Source organism: Aulonocara stuartgranti (genome assembly GCF_965226115.1).
Source record: "Aulonocara stuartgranti genome assembly, chromosome: 3".
In the NCBI taxonomy this organism is placed as follows: domain Eukaryota; kingdom Metazoa; phylum Chordata; class Actinopteri; order Cichliformes; family Cichlidae; genus Aulonocara; species Aulonocara stuartgranti.
In genome coordinates, this window is record NC_138941.1 from 67,873,879 (window position 1) to 67,890,734 (window position 16,856).

Below are 16,856 nucleotides of genomic sequence, written 5' to 3' on the forward strand. Positions count from 1 at the left end.
TTTCCCCAGTTTAGTTTTGTATTTCCTGTGTTCTGCCGTGCCAGCATTAAAGCTGTGTTAAATTAATTAAAGGCACATATCAGGTGTGATCATTTGATTTACCTAATGCAGGGATGTCATGAAATTATGCTTTTTTAAATATTCTTTACTATGTTTGTGACACAAAAGGGGAAAAAAACAGCTTGAAGAAAATGGTAAATGGACTGGTTCTTAAATAGCCCTTTTCTGCTCTGAGCACTCAAAATGTTTTGTCTAAAAAGCTTTGTCTAATCTACTTGCACCAACTTAAGTTATCATCTCAGCTTTCTATAAAGAGCTGATGATTCTTAAAATAATAGAAAATAATTTCTGAATCCAAAGTGCTGAACAACCTTGAATGACACTAAAGCTTTTAACCAGTGTATATTTGTTATAATCAGTCATGTCCAAAACCAAATGACTGTTATTAAATATGTTTCAGCCACAAAACCAGATAATTCCTCATTAATTTAAGAAAATAAGAGTCCTGATTTTGACCTCTTAGGTACAAATATTTTGGCATCATTATTTAAAGACTGGCTGCTCTCCAGTTTTCTTCATTTATACGTTTGCATTGGAGGACACTGGTCCAGCCCACCACTGTCTGTTCCAGCCCACCACTGTCTGTTCCAGCCCACCACTGTAATACAGAAACACAGACATGTCTGCTGGAACTGCGTCACTCTGCTCCATTTTGCTGTTTTTCAGCGTCCTCGTGTTCGTCTCTGCAGGTGAGATTAACTGTTAAAACGTGTTTATCTCGGAGGTAAATAACTGAAGAGTATCAGCCTGTTTACATGGTAATACACTTTGCATGTTTAGCATGAGGCTAAAATTCCCCCTCAGTGGGTCACTGGTGACCTGCTGGATGTTCAGAGGTTCATTAAATCCAACATGACTAAAAACTTAAATGTCAAAGGAAATAAACAAAATATTTAAAGTCAATCATTCTGATCATAATTGTACTTTGACCTTCGACGTATCTGATCTGTGTTGTTTCCTCTTTCAGACGAGAAAAACATCACAGCTGAGTCTGGACAGAACGTCACTCTGACATGTCGAGCTCCAAACAAGAAGATCATAGTTATAGTTTGGAGCAGAGAAGACCTGAAAGATGAATATGTGCTTTTTTACGAAAAAGGACAGTTTGTTCCAGAGTACCAGCATCCATCTTTTAAGAACCGGGTGGATCTGCAGGACAGGCAGATGAAGGATGGAGACGCGTCTTTGATTCTGAAGGATGTGAACACTGCTGATAGTGGAACATACGAGTGTCGTGTTGTTAGTGGAACAAAACGCAGGAGGAGAGGCATCAGTACGGAACCAATCAGCATCATCCACCTTCATGTTGTTCCTCCAGGTGAGTGAGTAGAGTTTTGTGTGTGTGTGATCAGAGGTGAAGCTGCTTCCTGGTTGTTGATGTTTGTTTCTAAAGATGTTGTTGATGAGATTTTGTAGAAAGCAGCTGGTCTGAGTGATGTGATCAGAGTGCAGTAGATAATGTCTGACAGCAGTTTGAAGAGGAAATGGATTCTGTTCTGTTCTTCACTCATCACCTACCTGACAGCTGACACCTCACACCTGTTTCTCACCTGCAGGTCAGCCAGGAGGAGACAAACAGGATGGAGGGAAGAAGGATGGAGGGAAGAAGGATGGAGGGAAGAAGGAAGAAGGGAAGAAGGAAGAAGTGAAAAAGGAAGAAGGGAAGAATGATGAAAGGAAGAAACCTGAAGTTAAAACAGAAAATGGCAGGAAGGGTGAAGGGGAGAAGGATGAATCTATTGCACTGCAAGCTTTACCTCTGCTTCTTGTTGCTGCTGGTAGTATTTTTTTTCTCATCTAAAAAAACAAAAACAAAAGAATCCCCCAAAAAACAACAGAAGCAGAGTCAAAAAAGGTCAAAGGTTCTGTTCATCTGGTCTCATCCAAGTGACTTCTTCAGTCTCAGCTGACTGTAGGTTTCCCCAACATGGAAAAAAGAGCTTTGTTATCCAACCCTGGACCATCACCAAGTTATTAGTTCAGGTATGTGGATGACACCTGGGTGAAAGTCAAATCTCAGGATGTACCACTGATCACATGAACTTTGTGGACCAACACATCAAATTCACCAGGGAGGATATGAAATATCTCAGAGGGTTCAAGAGCTGAACTCTGAGTCTCCTGCTGCTGATCCAAACTCTGTGTTGACACCAAAAGTGAAGAACATGCTGATCATCATCTTTAAACCTCACAGCAGAACTGTGGGTCAAATGATCTGAAGACACACAGAAATGAACTTTCCTGTGCTGCCTGCCAGTGACTCTGAACTACAGTCTTCAGAATGTTCATGAACACAAAGTAAAACTGTGTTACAAACATGTATGAATTAGTGCTGTCAGCGTTAATCTCTTTAAAATTACGTTAATGCCATAACAGCATTAACACAGCAAATCTCTGTTAGTGAGTTACCACCGGTCACCTGCACAGTGACAACGTTTTATGTAGCTAACAACGTTAACGAGCTAACTGCACTAACGTGTTGATGCTGTGCAGCCCCACGCACGGGGTGATCCACCATAACTTGCTAATGGAGATTTGCCTGATGGCTCATGGTTCAGCTACAACTAAATGATTGACATTGAGGTTTTTATTGAGAATTTAATTATTTTTTTGTGAAATTCAAATTTGATTCCAAAGAGACAAAGAAGTTTGGGTGATTCAAGTCTTTTGCACAGTACTGTGTGATTTTTCATAATATAACAACAAACATCACATGTGGTCAAACTTGCCTCAACTCTTCCAAACCATCCCAGCAGTTTATCAGTTACCGCGACAACAGGAAAAAGTAAAGCACCTAAATTTGCCCAGAGACCTTAAATAAGGTTCCAAGCATCCGCAAAGATAAAGATCATATAAACAAAACATTCCAGCAGCTATAATCGACGTCCTCAGATCTGATACATTAATTGTCCAGGAAACTCCTGTTTTTATAGCTTGGATCATTTTTGTTTTTTTGTTTTTAAAAAATAACTATTCAGTTATTTCTTAGTGTTTATGGGTCTTTATTTTCTTATTCCTGATGTGAGTTGCTGTCATGGTACTTTATGCTTTTAGTTCTGTGCTCCCATTCAAGAGTCCTTTAGGTTTATGTGTGTATTTTGGGTTTGTGACTTAATTGACTTAAGTTGTTTGATTTTCTGTTAGTGCTGCATTGAGTTCTGCTTATCTGGTTTCCTGGAAGAGTTTCCTGTTGTTTAAGAGTCTTTCCTGACCTCCAGTGGTTTTGTAGCTCTAAAGCTGCTCTTGAGTTGAGGCTCCATCTCCTACCTAACAAACAATCTTTGATGAAATCTGTGGGATGTGAGTGGATTAGTGAGACTATGTCATCAGTGTCTAGTACTGCTCCGTGTTTTAGCCATTGTTTTTGTTCTTTTGGCGATGCTGCTTTTTAATCGTCCTGCAGTACAGACAGTGGAATAGTGTGAATTTCACGAGTTGTTAGTAAGACTGTGGTTGCTATAGCTGCTGCTTTTGCAGCTTTGTCAGCAAAATTGTTTCCCTTTGTAATTTCAGAGTCATCCTTCTGATGTGCTGCACATTTGCAAATTGCTAAATGTCGCATCACATGAGGAGTTTCCTTCCATGTAAACAGATGTGTGCCATGATAAAACCTTCCTCTCCACCTCCCCGCACACAGAGCCCTGATAGAACGACGCGACCAGTAATGGATCCAGCGGACTCACACTTCGCCTCTGAGGGAGAGAATCTCGCGCTCCTTTGGGATTACTGTTGGAGGGTAGTCCACGCCGCGAGCCCCTACAAGAGGCAGCTGGAGGTAGTATTTTTTGATAATTTTTTGTCATCCACTGCCTCCACTGTCAGTTTTCTAAATATAAATGGACTCAAACAAATAATAACAGCTCTAAGAGTGAGGCTAAGTTTTGAACTGTTTGGCATGGGCGGCCCAGGGAAAGAGGATTCAGTAGTTCTCCTGGAGGCCCTCGCCACTTGGTATTCTCAACGACAGCAGCATTTTTTGCCAAGGTTTATCGCCAAATTGTTTGATCCATCCTTGAAGAACAAATGCAACCCTCACCGTCATCACCCAACCACACTTCCATTCTCTCCTGTAGTACGGACTGGTGCAGTTTTCATTTCCACACCTTCAGCTCAGTTAGCTGATCAGCAGCCACCCTCAGCTCAGCTAGCTGATCAGCAGCCACCCTCAGCTCAGTTAGCTGATCAGCAGCCACCCTCAGCTCAGTCTCCAGTGTTTTCTGATCAACAGCCACCCTCAGCTCAGTCTCCAGTGTTTTCTGATCAGCAGCCACCCTCAGCTCAGTCTCCAGTGTTTTCTGATCAGCAGCCACCCTCAGCTCAGTCTCCAGTGTTTCCTGCTCAGCAGCCGCCTGTAGCCCAGTGTCCAGTGTTTCCTGCTCAGCAGCAACCTGTAGCTCAGTGTCCAGTGTTTCCTGCTCAGCAGCCGCCTGTAGCCCCGTTAGCCGCCCAATAACCAACTCCACCACCACCACCACTTTCACCTCAAGTTCAGTCACCCATAGCTCAGTCTTCACCCCCGCTATCCATAACTCAGTCGCTACCACAATCGGATATTCTGCAAGCTTTGTTACAGTCCATAACCCAGTCAGTAGCTCAGTTAGTGGAGGATTCATTAGCGTTGTCATCTGCTCAGTCAGCCACTCATCTTCACCCTCAGCCAGGGGTCCCGATTGCCTCTGGTCCTGCATCTGTTCCAGCTGGAGGGCCCAAGGAGCCCATCCAGCCTCAAGTGTTGTCAGCTGGGGATTCAGGTGAACCCAGCCAGCGTCCGGCCTCATCGGCTGGAGGGCCTGAGGGGCCCGTCCAGCGTCAGGTCTCGTCTGCTGGGGGTTCGGGAGAACCCAGCCAGCCTCAAGTCTTGTTAGCTGGAGGGCCCGAGTCGCCCGTCCAGCCTCAAGTCTTGTTAGCTGGAGGGCCCGAGTCGCCCGTCCAGCTTCAAGCCACGTCAGCCGGGGCCGCTTTGAGCGTTCACACTAGAGCGCGTTTGCTGTCACATTTTATTTGTAGCGTGAACAAGCAGACAAAAAAATTGGATTTGATCAAAAAATTGGAATTGAGCATTAAGACCTGCAGTGTGAACGTAGCATAAGGGAGGATTAAGGGTCACCTGGTCCAGCCCTAACTGTATGCTTTAGCAAAAAGGAAAGTTTTAAGCCTAATCTCGTCACGCTGACAGATCTCTTCCTGTTTAAATAAATGTTGTAAATAAACTGATGGCGTCTCTTAGGCTTCACTTCTGTGTCTAAAACAGTTTTAGTTATAAACCAGGAGACCGTCTGAGGCTGATTTTGACTTCACTCTGATGGTCACAGAGAACAAAGAGCTAAATGCAGGAAACCAGGATAAGATTTACATTAAAACATTTAAAAACACATTTTGTTAGAAATCAGCACATTTAACGGTCGTGTGTAGTGTTTATAAAACAGAAGAAGACAAAATCGTCACACACTGAACTTTAGATGATTAATCTTCCTGCTGCTAATATATGAGTGAAGTGTTTAAACTGAAGCAGCAGATTTACTCTCTTTTAGAAACTGTCAGACTTTAAAGGTTAAAGAAAGATAAGAGTCCACAGGAGGCAGTGTGTGTGTACAAACTGTAATCAGACAGGGCAGAGGTTCATCCACCCAACACGTGCTCCATGCTGCTGACTGTGATTCGGTGGAAGTAGATGATGTAAGTGTAAAACAATGAAGAAGAAGGTCCTTTATGATCAGGTGGAGAACAGCAAAAAGAAAGGAATGGTAGCCAAGAGGTTTAAAACCTCCTACATACAGTATGTTTATAGATGATATCACTATTTTGTATTTTACGTGCACATGCACGTAAAAATGCTGTACCCAATAAAGAAGCAATTGTGTGTCAAACAAAGCCCATGAAAAGGGTTTAAATTGGATGTTTAAATTTAAGTGCATCACAGTTTAAAAATGTATTTAACACTGAAAAATAAGAAAAAACGTTTTATGTTATGGTCATAACTGTAATATAAACAAATGAATAACAATTTTATTGTCTGTTTGTTTCTTAAAGTAATCAAACCCATATCACAAAGCAGCCACTAGAGGGAGCTCTAGGGCAGTTTATATATATATATATATATATATATATATATATATATATATATATATATATATATATCTTGCAAGCTCCACCAGGAAGTCCACCCGTCTTTCCTTCGTCCCGGTGCATGCTTGATACAGCACATGTGCATTCAGTGCTACCATGTCAATCATGTTCGCTGCAATTTCAATTGCAAGTGTACCTCTTACTTCAAGTGTACCTCTGGTGCAAATTACTGACCTCTGTCATCGTTTTAGGTGGGGGAACTTGCACAATCGGTGGCTGACTAAATACTTTTTTGCCCCACTGTATATATATTTATATTTCTTCATACATTCGTATATATTTCTATACTGTGTATTGTGTATTTTGTTGTACAGTTATTTTATTTTCAACTTTAATTTATATATTTTATCTTATTCTTTCCCAGTTAAATTTACCCTTCATTCTAATTTGTGTTGTACAGTTATTTCATTTTTAACTTAAATTTTTATATTTTATTTTATTTGATTCCTTTCTAGTTAAATTGACCCTTTTTAATTTTCATATTTATTTCCTATCTTATTCATAGCCTTTTCTTTTTTCTTTAGGTCACGAGCAGTTGTGTAAGCATTTCACTGCATATCGTACTGTGTATGACTGTGTATGTGACCAATAAAATTTGAATTTGAATTTGGATCCAAGTGCAGGACTCTGAGACGGAAATGTAACTGAAAACCTCAGCTTTATTGCTGGCACCAAACAAAAACAGAAACCAAACATGAAAACACAAACTGGACCAAACAGGCAGGATCTGAAGGTACGACTTGACACCGTTAATTCATCATTTTCACTCTGTACCACTGCTCCTTATCAGGCTGTGTGAAGCACAGTAAACAATTCAGTCGAGGCCTTGAGCCATAAACAGACATCACGCACAGACATTGTTTTCACTACCCAAATGCTTTAGACCTTGTCCCCTAAATCTACACAAATGCCCTCTGGGTGACATGAACTGCATTTAACCAATAAACAATCAATGGCTTCTTGTTGTTGTAACCGACTCCGTATTTGGATGTATGTGTGCAGCATTTGTTAGTAAAGTATTTTTCATTGCATCAGCGTGTGTGTGTGAATCACTTCTCAGTGAATTGAATCAGCATTTCGATTTTTTGCACATGTGTGTGTCATTTCTCACTCAATCAACGAGTGCATATGTTCATATGTGTGTTTCTCTTCATTCTGAGTCAGTGCAGGTAGATGTCTGTGTTTGTGTGTGTTTGTGTTCATCACTTTCCTGTTCTGGTGTTCTGGGTAAACCACGGCCAGAAGCGTGCCCTGGGGTCCTGCCCTCCTCCATTTCAGTCTGTTTGCATCCATTGGTGCTGCTGCTCAAAGTTCTGTCCATACTGGTTCTGGCCCCAATTGAGGCAGTCCTTTTCTCCAGTATCCTGCATCTTCTCCTTGTTCCGCTCCTCCTTAACTTGACCCTTTTGCTTCTGTAGCTCCTTCAGGGCTTGCTCCTGCTGTTGGAGCTTTTTCGTCAGGTTTGGCGACCTCCTGCTCCAGCAAGCTCCGGCCTGATTCGAAGTCCTGTGTCTGGGACTCCAAGCCTGATGGGTTCGATTATCAGCCAGCTCCTCCTGAGCCATGTTCAGTTCCTGCTCTGATGCCTTGAGCTCTTACTGAGGGCAGAAACCTCAGAGTCTTCTCCGTACAAGTCAGAATGAAGTCCATTGATGTTTCCCTTGCTTTGCTCCACGGCCTTCTACAGCTTTGCTGTTCGGCTCTTCTCAGAGGTCAGCTCCTGGCCGAGCCCCGACACCTGTGCCTTCAGCTTATTTTCTCCTGGTGCTTTTGTTCATTCCAAGGTGCCTCCTGACCTCCTCCTGTCTCTGGCACGCCCCTTTTGCTGCCCGAACGTCCGTGTTGGTCCGTCACTGTCCTGCACAGTTTTAATGCAGAGTTGTTAAGGTCAGCATTGTGTTGCTCGGCCTCACTTTTCCTCCAGGCTTAATGGGCGTCTCGTCACAGCTCTGTCAGCTGAAGCTGTCTGGAAATCTCCCCCGTGTAGTGAAACGGGCCTTGGATTTAACGCTCTCCGTCTCCGCTGCATGAGATCGTTTTCCTGCAGCAGTGTTGACGTTTTCAGGTTGTTGTTGTGGGTCCAGCTGCTGTAGCATTTGGTCAGGGTCACATCAAAGATGGTAGAGGAGAGAGCAAAGATGATAGAGGAGGAGTCCAGGTCAGCCTCGTCTTTCCAGGTTGACAAAGGAGCCTGTAATCAAGCATAAAGAGAAAAAACAAAACAAAAACAAAACAAAACAAAAACAGACGAAGAGGAAAATTATGTTGTGTTGGCTGTGTTATTCAGAAAGGGGAGAAACAACGGGACCAGGCCCTGTGTCAGCCTTCTCTCCCCCTTTTTTTGTTTTTTCTCGCCATATAATCAACTCATGACCGCCAAGTTGACAGGACAACACAGGTGTTAAAATTCTTAAGATCATGTTTAAAAGCCCAAAAAAGGAATTTTCTTTCATTCAGTAATCACTTGTATTAATCAATCAGCAGAAAACATGTCACAATTTGAATCTTTTTACCACTAAATTTGTTGTGTCATCGCTGGTTGGTCAGACCAGTGTCTTTTTTTTGAAGTTAAGTTGTTGTCCTGCAACCCAGAGAGTTTATTTGTTAGTAGTGGATAAACTTTATCATTTAACAACAGGTGTATGTTAAATTTTGCTGTTTTAATCTTGCTGGAAAATCTTCACGTGTTCATGAATGTAAGCTGTTTCTTCATTGCGTGTATGTGCGTTTGTAGGTGGGTTAATTTAACTTTTTTCTCAAACAAGGCATTTCTCTAACACGTGCCTTTCTTATTCATTTCTCTGGTTGTGTGTGTGTTTTTATTTTGTTTCCCACATTGTGATTTCCCACCTTAAATAACAGCATTCCATGTCTTCAGCCAGGAGTCAGAGCTTTCTTGTGAGATTTAAGGGACACATGGTGCCAATAACAATTCAGTCAAAAACTTGCCTGAAACCATCCTCCAGCCTCGCTGCACTCAGCCACGAGGAGAACAACCTCTAAGAGCGACCAGAGCCACTAACCAGGTTATGAACACAACCCCCGGGTTAAGCCCTCCAGGGATAACATCTCTAGGGGTCCTCCAGGTGCCCTAAGCCCGTCCCAACTCCACATCAACCACAATAGCTAAGGCGGGACCAAACCACGAACCCCTACCCCCGCTAGGTGATGGAGCCGATCAAAGGAGCCCAGATGGATTGATCTAATGTGGTGGCAGAGGCTGTATCGAGACTAATGTGATCTATTAGATGGTTTCTATATTGGCTAGAATTAAGATTATATTTATTTTTCCAGTTCATGAGGATTGTTTTCTTGGCGATGCATAGGGCAGTAAAAACCATGTAGACTGTATTAGTTTCTGTAGTGACCTCATCCAATTTGCCCAACAAGCATACTAAAGGGGAGGTTGGAATTTTACATTTCAGACACTTTGATAAGTCTTCACATATCTCGCGCCAAAACTTCTGAACTGGTGGACAGAACCAAAGAGCGTGAATGTAATTGTCTGGTGTATTGTCTTGACAGTGTGAGCAGTTGTTGGTAGACGTAAAGCCCATCTTGAACATCCGATGACCTGTATAGTGCACTCTATGTAGTATTTTGTATTGTATTATTTGCAGACTGGGATTTTTAATCAATTTAAAGGTTTTTAAGCAAATCTGAGACCAGAAGTTTTGGTCTAAGCTGACTGATAAATCTGCTTCCCACTTTGCAATAGGAAGGGATATTGATTCATCTAATTTAGAAAGTGTTCTGTATATTTTAGATAATAATTTGGGGGATTTAAGAGTAAGGAAATGTGCCGCACTTGGTGGTGTTTGTAATTCAACTTGAATGAGGTTAAATTTCTTTTTTATTATGGATTTAATTTGTTGATATTCTAAAAATCTTTTCTTGTTGATCCCATATTGTGCAACTAGTCTGTCAAATGGAATAAATTCTGTTCCCTCTAATATATGTTCTAAGTATTTAATTCCTTTACAACTCCATTCTGGGAAATTAATCATATTATTGTTTTGTAATATGTCAGGGTTGTTCCAGATAGGTGTACGTTTGCATGGGATTAATGAAGACTCCGTTATTTTTAGAAACTCCCACCATGCTGTCAGAGAAAAGCTGATGTTGATGCTTTTAAAGCATTCATGTCTTTTGATGTTTGAGCTAATAAATGGTAGGTCTGAAAGACACTTTTTTGCCTGTGTCCTCTTTGCTTTGGCTGCTTGGTCCCTCACAGTCTGTAAGGACAGCAAACCCCCCTGTCTACAGCCCTGCATGTGTGACTCCTGTGATTAAAGCATCTATCTTTCAGCCTAATGAGTGAACCGTCAGCTCGTTCAAACACACGTTAAAGTCCGTTCGGTTCGACACCACCGAACAGAGGCAGCAATTTAACATAGCTAACATTAACAGTGCAGTGAATCCTGCTTGTGCCGTGATATTCAGGACTGCAAACCGAGCAGCATTCACTGACTTTCAGCTTGTTGTGTTTGTGAATATATGATTGACTTTAATTATCCATAATATCATCATATTCTCTGTAAGATTAAGATCAACTTTTGAACAGTGTCTATTTTAAAGTCAAGGCTTTAAAACCAAGTTAACGCAGAAAGTACAAACATCACTAATGTCACATAACTTTGCCGACATGTGGCCAACAATAGTGATGGCCCACTTGAACCTGAGGCTCCGGTGTGTGTGTCAGAAAAAACAACACATTGCTTCAGAAGGACTGTGTCAAGGCTTGATTCATATGGCCAGAGGAAGGTGATCAGTGACGTTCGAATCTTCATTTAGAAAGGAACTGATTCAGTGGTTTATGAGGAAGTCAATCGTGGGATTTATGGAGTGTTTTGATGGTGAGAGACAGCAAACCACTGATTACTCTATAAAGAGATATGGAGCCAGCGAGGAAGATACTGTCACTGCGTTGATTGATACTGTCACTGGGATCAAACTAAAGGAGTGTTCACAAGAAATCATCAGTAGGGATGGGTATCAAAAACCGGTTCTTGTTGAGAACCGGTTCCCACTGTTTCAATTCCTTGGAATTGTTTGCCATTTTTCCAAACGATTCCCTTATCGATTCCAATCGCCCCAAATGACGTCACCACGTTGCGGAGCGTCATTTACCTGGCAGGCAACTGTCATGGTCCTGGGTCTTTTGACCCAGCGTTTTGAGTTTGAGTTTATTTTGTTCATTAGGTTATCTAAGTTCATTTGGTTATTAGACTCCTTGTGTTTTCTTCCCCTGTATTTAAGCTTCCCCTCACCCTTGGTGTTTCATGCTGCGTGTCTTATGTTATCAAGTTTGTATTATTATGCCTAAGTGTTTCTAGTTCTTATTATTTCCCCCTCGTGTTTCCAACTATGTTAAGTCTCCCCTGCTCTTCATGTGTTTCATGTCTGTGTCTTACATTGTGAAGTTCAGGTTGTCATGTCTACGTCTCATTATGTTTCCTGTTTTATTGTGAAGAGGTCTGGTGTTTCTGTGTTCATCGTGTTCAGTTTTACTCTTCCCCTGTGGCGTTGTTATGTTCATGTTGATCTACTGTGCCTTTCTGTTCCATGTTTCAGATCCCTATGTTCTGTCTCCCCCAGTCTGTCAAGTTCACATGTCTAGAGTTCCGTCAGTGTGTTTCCTGTTTTACTTTCACAGTCTGTTCTATGTTAATGTTTCTAGTTTTGTTTCCCTTGCCTCGTCCTGCTTAATTACTCTCAGCTGTGCTCTCCTCCTGTGGCTCATTCCCCCTCGTTATCCCTCAGTGTATTTAAGCCCCATGTTTCTCTTTGTCAGTGTTGCGTCCTTCTGTCACAATACGGCTGTGTGCAGGCAAGAGTAGGACCCAAACGCAAACTCACAGAGTCAAAAGGTAAACTCAAAAAACACAGCTTTATTGCTGGCGTGGAGTGGGACACGAAAAACAATACAAAATAAACTAAACTAAACTGGGAAAACTAAAGCACAAGGAGCCTGTTCTGCCTTTTATAACTTAAATCGGATATTATAGTTGTACGCTGCCCTAGAGCTCCCTCTAGTGGCTGCTTTGTAATATGGGTTCGGTTACTTTGGGAAAGGAAAAAATGAGAACGTGAAGAAGAAATAAAAGATGGCGGAAAGTGATACCGTAATGTTATCGTTCTAAGCTGATACGGACCTTAAAATGTTGTTGCCTTGGACAAGATATGTCTGTAAGTATGAATGTCGATAAAATAACTATTATCTTTTGTTTTGTGTAAAAATGGCACAATAATTTGTACATTTGAAAGTTTTATCTTGTTAGCTTGCAGTAAGAGTGTAACAAGCTAGTTCACAATGTTAGTTAGCTAATACAGTATTTTGTATTTTCAGTTTTACGATGGTCAAAGAGAAGGCAATGGTCAGAGGCCATTCTTCAATAAATCAGCACAACAAGGAAAATAAGTCTGGTTATTGGAGCATCGTTATCTCGCTGTCTAGCTGAACACGATGAACACAGAAACACCAGACCTCTTCACAATAAAACAGGAAACATAATGAGACGTAGACATGACAACCCGAACTTCACAATGTAAGACACAGACATGAAACACATGAAGAGCAGGGGAGACTTAACATAGTTGGAAACACGAGGGGGAAATAATAAGAACTAGAAACACTTAGGCATAATAATACAAACTTGATAACATAAGACACGCAGCATGAAACACCAAGGGTGAGGGGAAGCTTAAATACAGGGGAAGAAAACACAAGGAGTCTAATAACCAAATGAACTTAGATAACCTAATGAACAAAATAAACTCAAACTCAAAACGCTGGGTCAAAAGACCCAGGACCATGACAGAAACACGACGCCTAAGCGGGTCAAATGCTCAAAAGTTTGGTTATACTTTACGAGAACGGATGACAACAGGGCAACTTGCAATACTTGCAAAGTAGACATTTCATTTAAGGGAGGAAACACTACGAATATGCAAAAGAATTTGCTCACAAAACGCGTGATAACCTTAAATGAATGTCATGTTTTAATTCTGCTCCTGACTCATGAATCTCAACCCAGCAGCAGCGGTAACGTTTGCATGTCCTCTCCCGTTAATGTGGCAGGTAAATAATCAACTAACAGTGCATATTATGTTAGCGTGATCTGCCTTATTACAAAACCTGCCATTACTGTGCATTTAGGTGACCATGATGAGAGAGACAGACAGAGTCTGTCTCAAGTGCTGGCAGTTCTCGCTGAAGTCTACCGGTAGCGTCTCCTTTCAAGCCAGGATAGACGAATGTCACCGAGCAGTGACTAAGTTTGTGGTCAAAGGCTTGCACCCATTTGCCACAGCAGATGCCCCCGATTTTCGGTAAGTGAATGTCTTTAATTGTAGGCAGGGACATTACTGGATATTCTTGTGTAATTGTAATTGTTGCTACAGATGAATATTTATTTTATTATTTTACATTTACAATTTCTTTTCCTGGGGACCCTGTGACACCCCATTGAAGAGCCGTAGGCTGTGGATCTCTTAAGATCTCACTGTTTTCGGAAACAAACTACTTGTTGTGAGACCAATTCTTTATTTTTCACACCAAACTATTTAATAAGACAAACTTTACACAGAGTTAATCAAATATAACTAATGCTTTAACATTAACAGGATTTCATAACAAAAACTACAGATTCCATCTGAACTCTGTGGAGCCTGATCTCAAGTCCAACTCTGAAACCAGAAGAGGATCTTCCTCTCTCTTCAGAGTCATTGTGATCCAGTGGTTTCAGTCCTGCATGATCAGGCTGATGTCTGTCTCCACGTTGGTTGAGTGTGGAGTAAGTGCATATGAGAGCATGAGGGTGGGAATGGATGTTTGTATCTGTGTGTGCCTGTATGTCTGTGTCTATATGTCAGGTTGGGTATCAGACGCCACCTCTCTGGGGACATCTCAGGCCCTCCAAGGTTTGGAGGCCTCTCTCCCCCCACCACCACTTCCCCTGCCAATGGCGGACTCCCTCAGACATCGGTGCGTTGGTGGTTCTTTGTGTCTGGGGATGGGCGTCCAGGTACACACCGGCTCACTCCTTGGCGGCCGCTTATCGGGGCCTGGAGCCTGGGGCTCGCTCGGGCCACTTCGGAGGTGGGGTGCCCCCGGCCTCTCGGCCTGGGGCTCGGTCACTCAGGCACGGCTGGCTGCCGGCGGAGCTCACCGGCGCGTCACTGCAACTCCCCCTGGCTTCTGCTCCGCGGCTGCTGAGTGAGCCCTCATCTGGGACTCTCCTCAGCTTTTTCCGGGACAGTGGCGCAGCTGCCCCTCTGTTGGTCTTCCTTGGTCTCTTGTGTTCTGGGGGCCTCTGGATGTCTGGAGTTTTGATCTCCTCCATACCTGCTTCATACCCTGGAGGACGGGGCTGTGGCCCCCCCACACCCTCTAGCAGATCATTACATGAAGGAACCTTTTAAAAAAACAAGCGCGTCCATGCTCACAGGTGTACACACGGGTGATCACACCCACAAACTACACCCCTTTTGGCTCCTACCTCAAAGAACACTGTGTTCTGTTGATCTTATGTGCTGCACAATAATGTTTAATATTTAGTATTTACTGTTATATTCCCATATATCATTGTGATGTTGTTTATTCTATTACTCTTGTTCTCTTCTGCTTGTTTTCTTTTTTCTTTCTCAGCAGGTGATCCAGGTGATTGATATATGCATTTTTTTAATTTTTTTTTCTTTCTGCCCGTTCTGTTGGTTTTTGTTTTTTGCCCTTCTCCCCCGTCCCTCTTCTCAGCTGTTTCTCTTTCCCTCTTTCTTTCTCCCCTTCTTTCCTCCAGTCAAGTCTGTCCCGTATTCAGCAAGTGAAAATAAAATAAACAATAAAAGGTGAATCAAATGGACCATTATGGCAAGGCTGGGATGGTCAATTTGGTAAAGTAAATCCGTTGCGCATCTTTCTTTGCCTTTAGACAATAATTCTGATGGCAAAAGAGCCAAACGGGACAGGCAAAAAAAAAAAAAAAAAAAAAAAAGATCTCACTGTTGGGTTTGTAAGGCCATGTTACTCCTAAATTTCTATCTTGTTCAAAGAGAAGATATAAACAAAGTTCTAAGCTAATCGACCTTAGTGTTCTCCTTTTTTAAAAAGAATCGAAAAAGAATCGAATCGTTAAACAGAATCGAAAATGGAATCGGAATAGTGAAAATCGTATTAATGCCCATCCCTAATCATCAGTATCAAACTGTGACAATAAAAAAAATCTTCATTAAAGCAACCAAGAATGGGATAAGTTTGATGTGAATCTTTGGTAATGCATGGCGGAAGCTCTGTGCCAATTTTATCAACAAAATAAGGATTTTATCGTCTGCTGGATGCAGTACCTTGGCCTCCATTAACACTATGAGGAATCTTTGACATTTCGACCAAGATTCGTTCGTCAATGGAAATATTAAGCAAGTATTTAAGACTCTGGTCTCTTAGCCTATGACTGCTGGGATTGGCTCCAGTGCCCCAGCGACCCTTAAAAAGATAAGCAGAAGCAAATCGATGAATCTTTACTTTCTTCCATTTCTGCAATATTATTAAGAGTAGAAATATCCTGTCTGAGTGATGCTGAAAAACTTGTTCATGCATTTATTACTTCAAGTCTGGACTATTGCAATTGGTTATTATCAGGATGTTCTTTTTTGCGTTAGGACAAAGGTAGGATGGGATTGCTGCTGTTTTATCCATGTGTGGATGCACATGCCCAGCTCCCAAATTGTACCCAAATACTGTACCTCCCTCCATCCAACCATACACTTCTTTGGGTTTGCCATCAGTCCTGCCTGCCAAAGGGTCTCTGGGACCGTGACCAACCACTGCACATGCTCCACCACTATGAATCACTATGAATGATAACATCATCCAGGTAGCAAACAGCATAAGCAGTGTGAGGATGCAGCTGTAGCTCCAGCACGTGCTGGAAAATGGCCGCGGCTTCAAACAAGCCAAACGGAAGTGTGACAAATTGGTACAAACCATAAAGAGTGGAGAAAGACGTTTTTGATGATAATAATAATAATAATAATAATAATAATGATAATAATAATGGATTGCATTCATACAGCACTTTTTCCTCAGACCCTCAAAGTGGTTTACAATTCCACTATTCATTCACGCTCACATTCACACACTGGTGGAGGAAAGCTGCAGTTGTAGCCACAGCTGCCCTGGGGCAGACTGACTGCGAGGCTGCCATTACGCGCCATCGGCCCCTCTGGCCATCACCAGTGTTTGTCTTTGGACTGTACAGACAAGGGAATCTGCCAGTAGGCGTTGGTTAAATCCAGCATCATAAACAACCAAGGAGTGCTTATAAAGTCCAGGTCAACCTTTGGCATGGGATAAGCATCAAACCATGAGACCTTGTTCACTTTGTGATAATCATCAAAGAACCATATAAAACCCTGCACTCACTCCTTAATTCCCTTGAAGTACCTTAAAAACAACCGGGCCCTCTCAACAGCTGGGACAAATCATCTGGCAAACAGATAAGCATAGGAGATCAAACACTGAGGAACAAATCCTCACTTCATCCTATGATAACAGCATTTTCAACATTTCCTCCAAATCCTTTTGCACAATTTGTCTCTTCTGCTCAGGCAACCTGTTAGGTCATGAACACACTTTCATGCCAGGCTGCGTTTCAAAAAGGTGCACAACACAT

The 16,856-nt window shown here is 42.1% G+C and overlaps 1 protein-coding gene across 1 annotated transcript in view; it reads left to right on the forward strand.

The window, feature by feature from the left end:
* The first annotated feature begins 640 nt into the window (after positions 1-640).
* LOC309694596 (junctional adhesion molecule-like) overlaps positions 641-16,856 on the forward strand; it is a 271,132-nt gene continuing 254,916 nt past the window's right edge. Inside the window, exons 1-2 of the mRNA XM_082514792.1 lie at positions 641-749; positions 1,028-1,378. Of these exons, the coding sequence (XP_082370918.1) occupies positions 680-749; positions 1,028-1,378 (421 nt within the window). The 5' untranslated portion in view covers positions 641-679. The remainder of the gene's footprint in view (positions 750-1,027; positions 1,379-16,856) is intronic.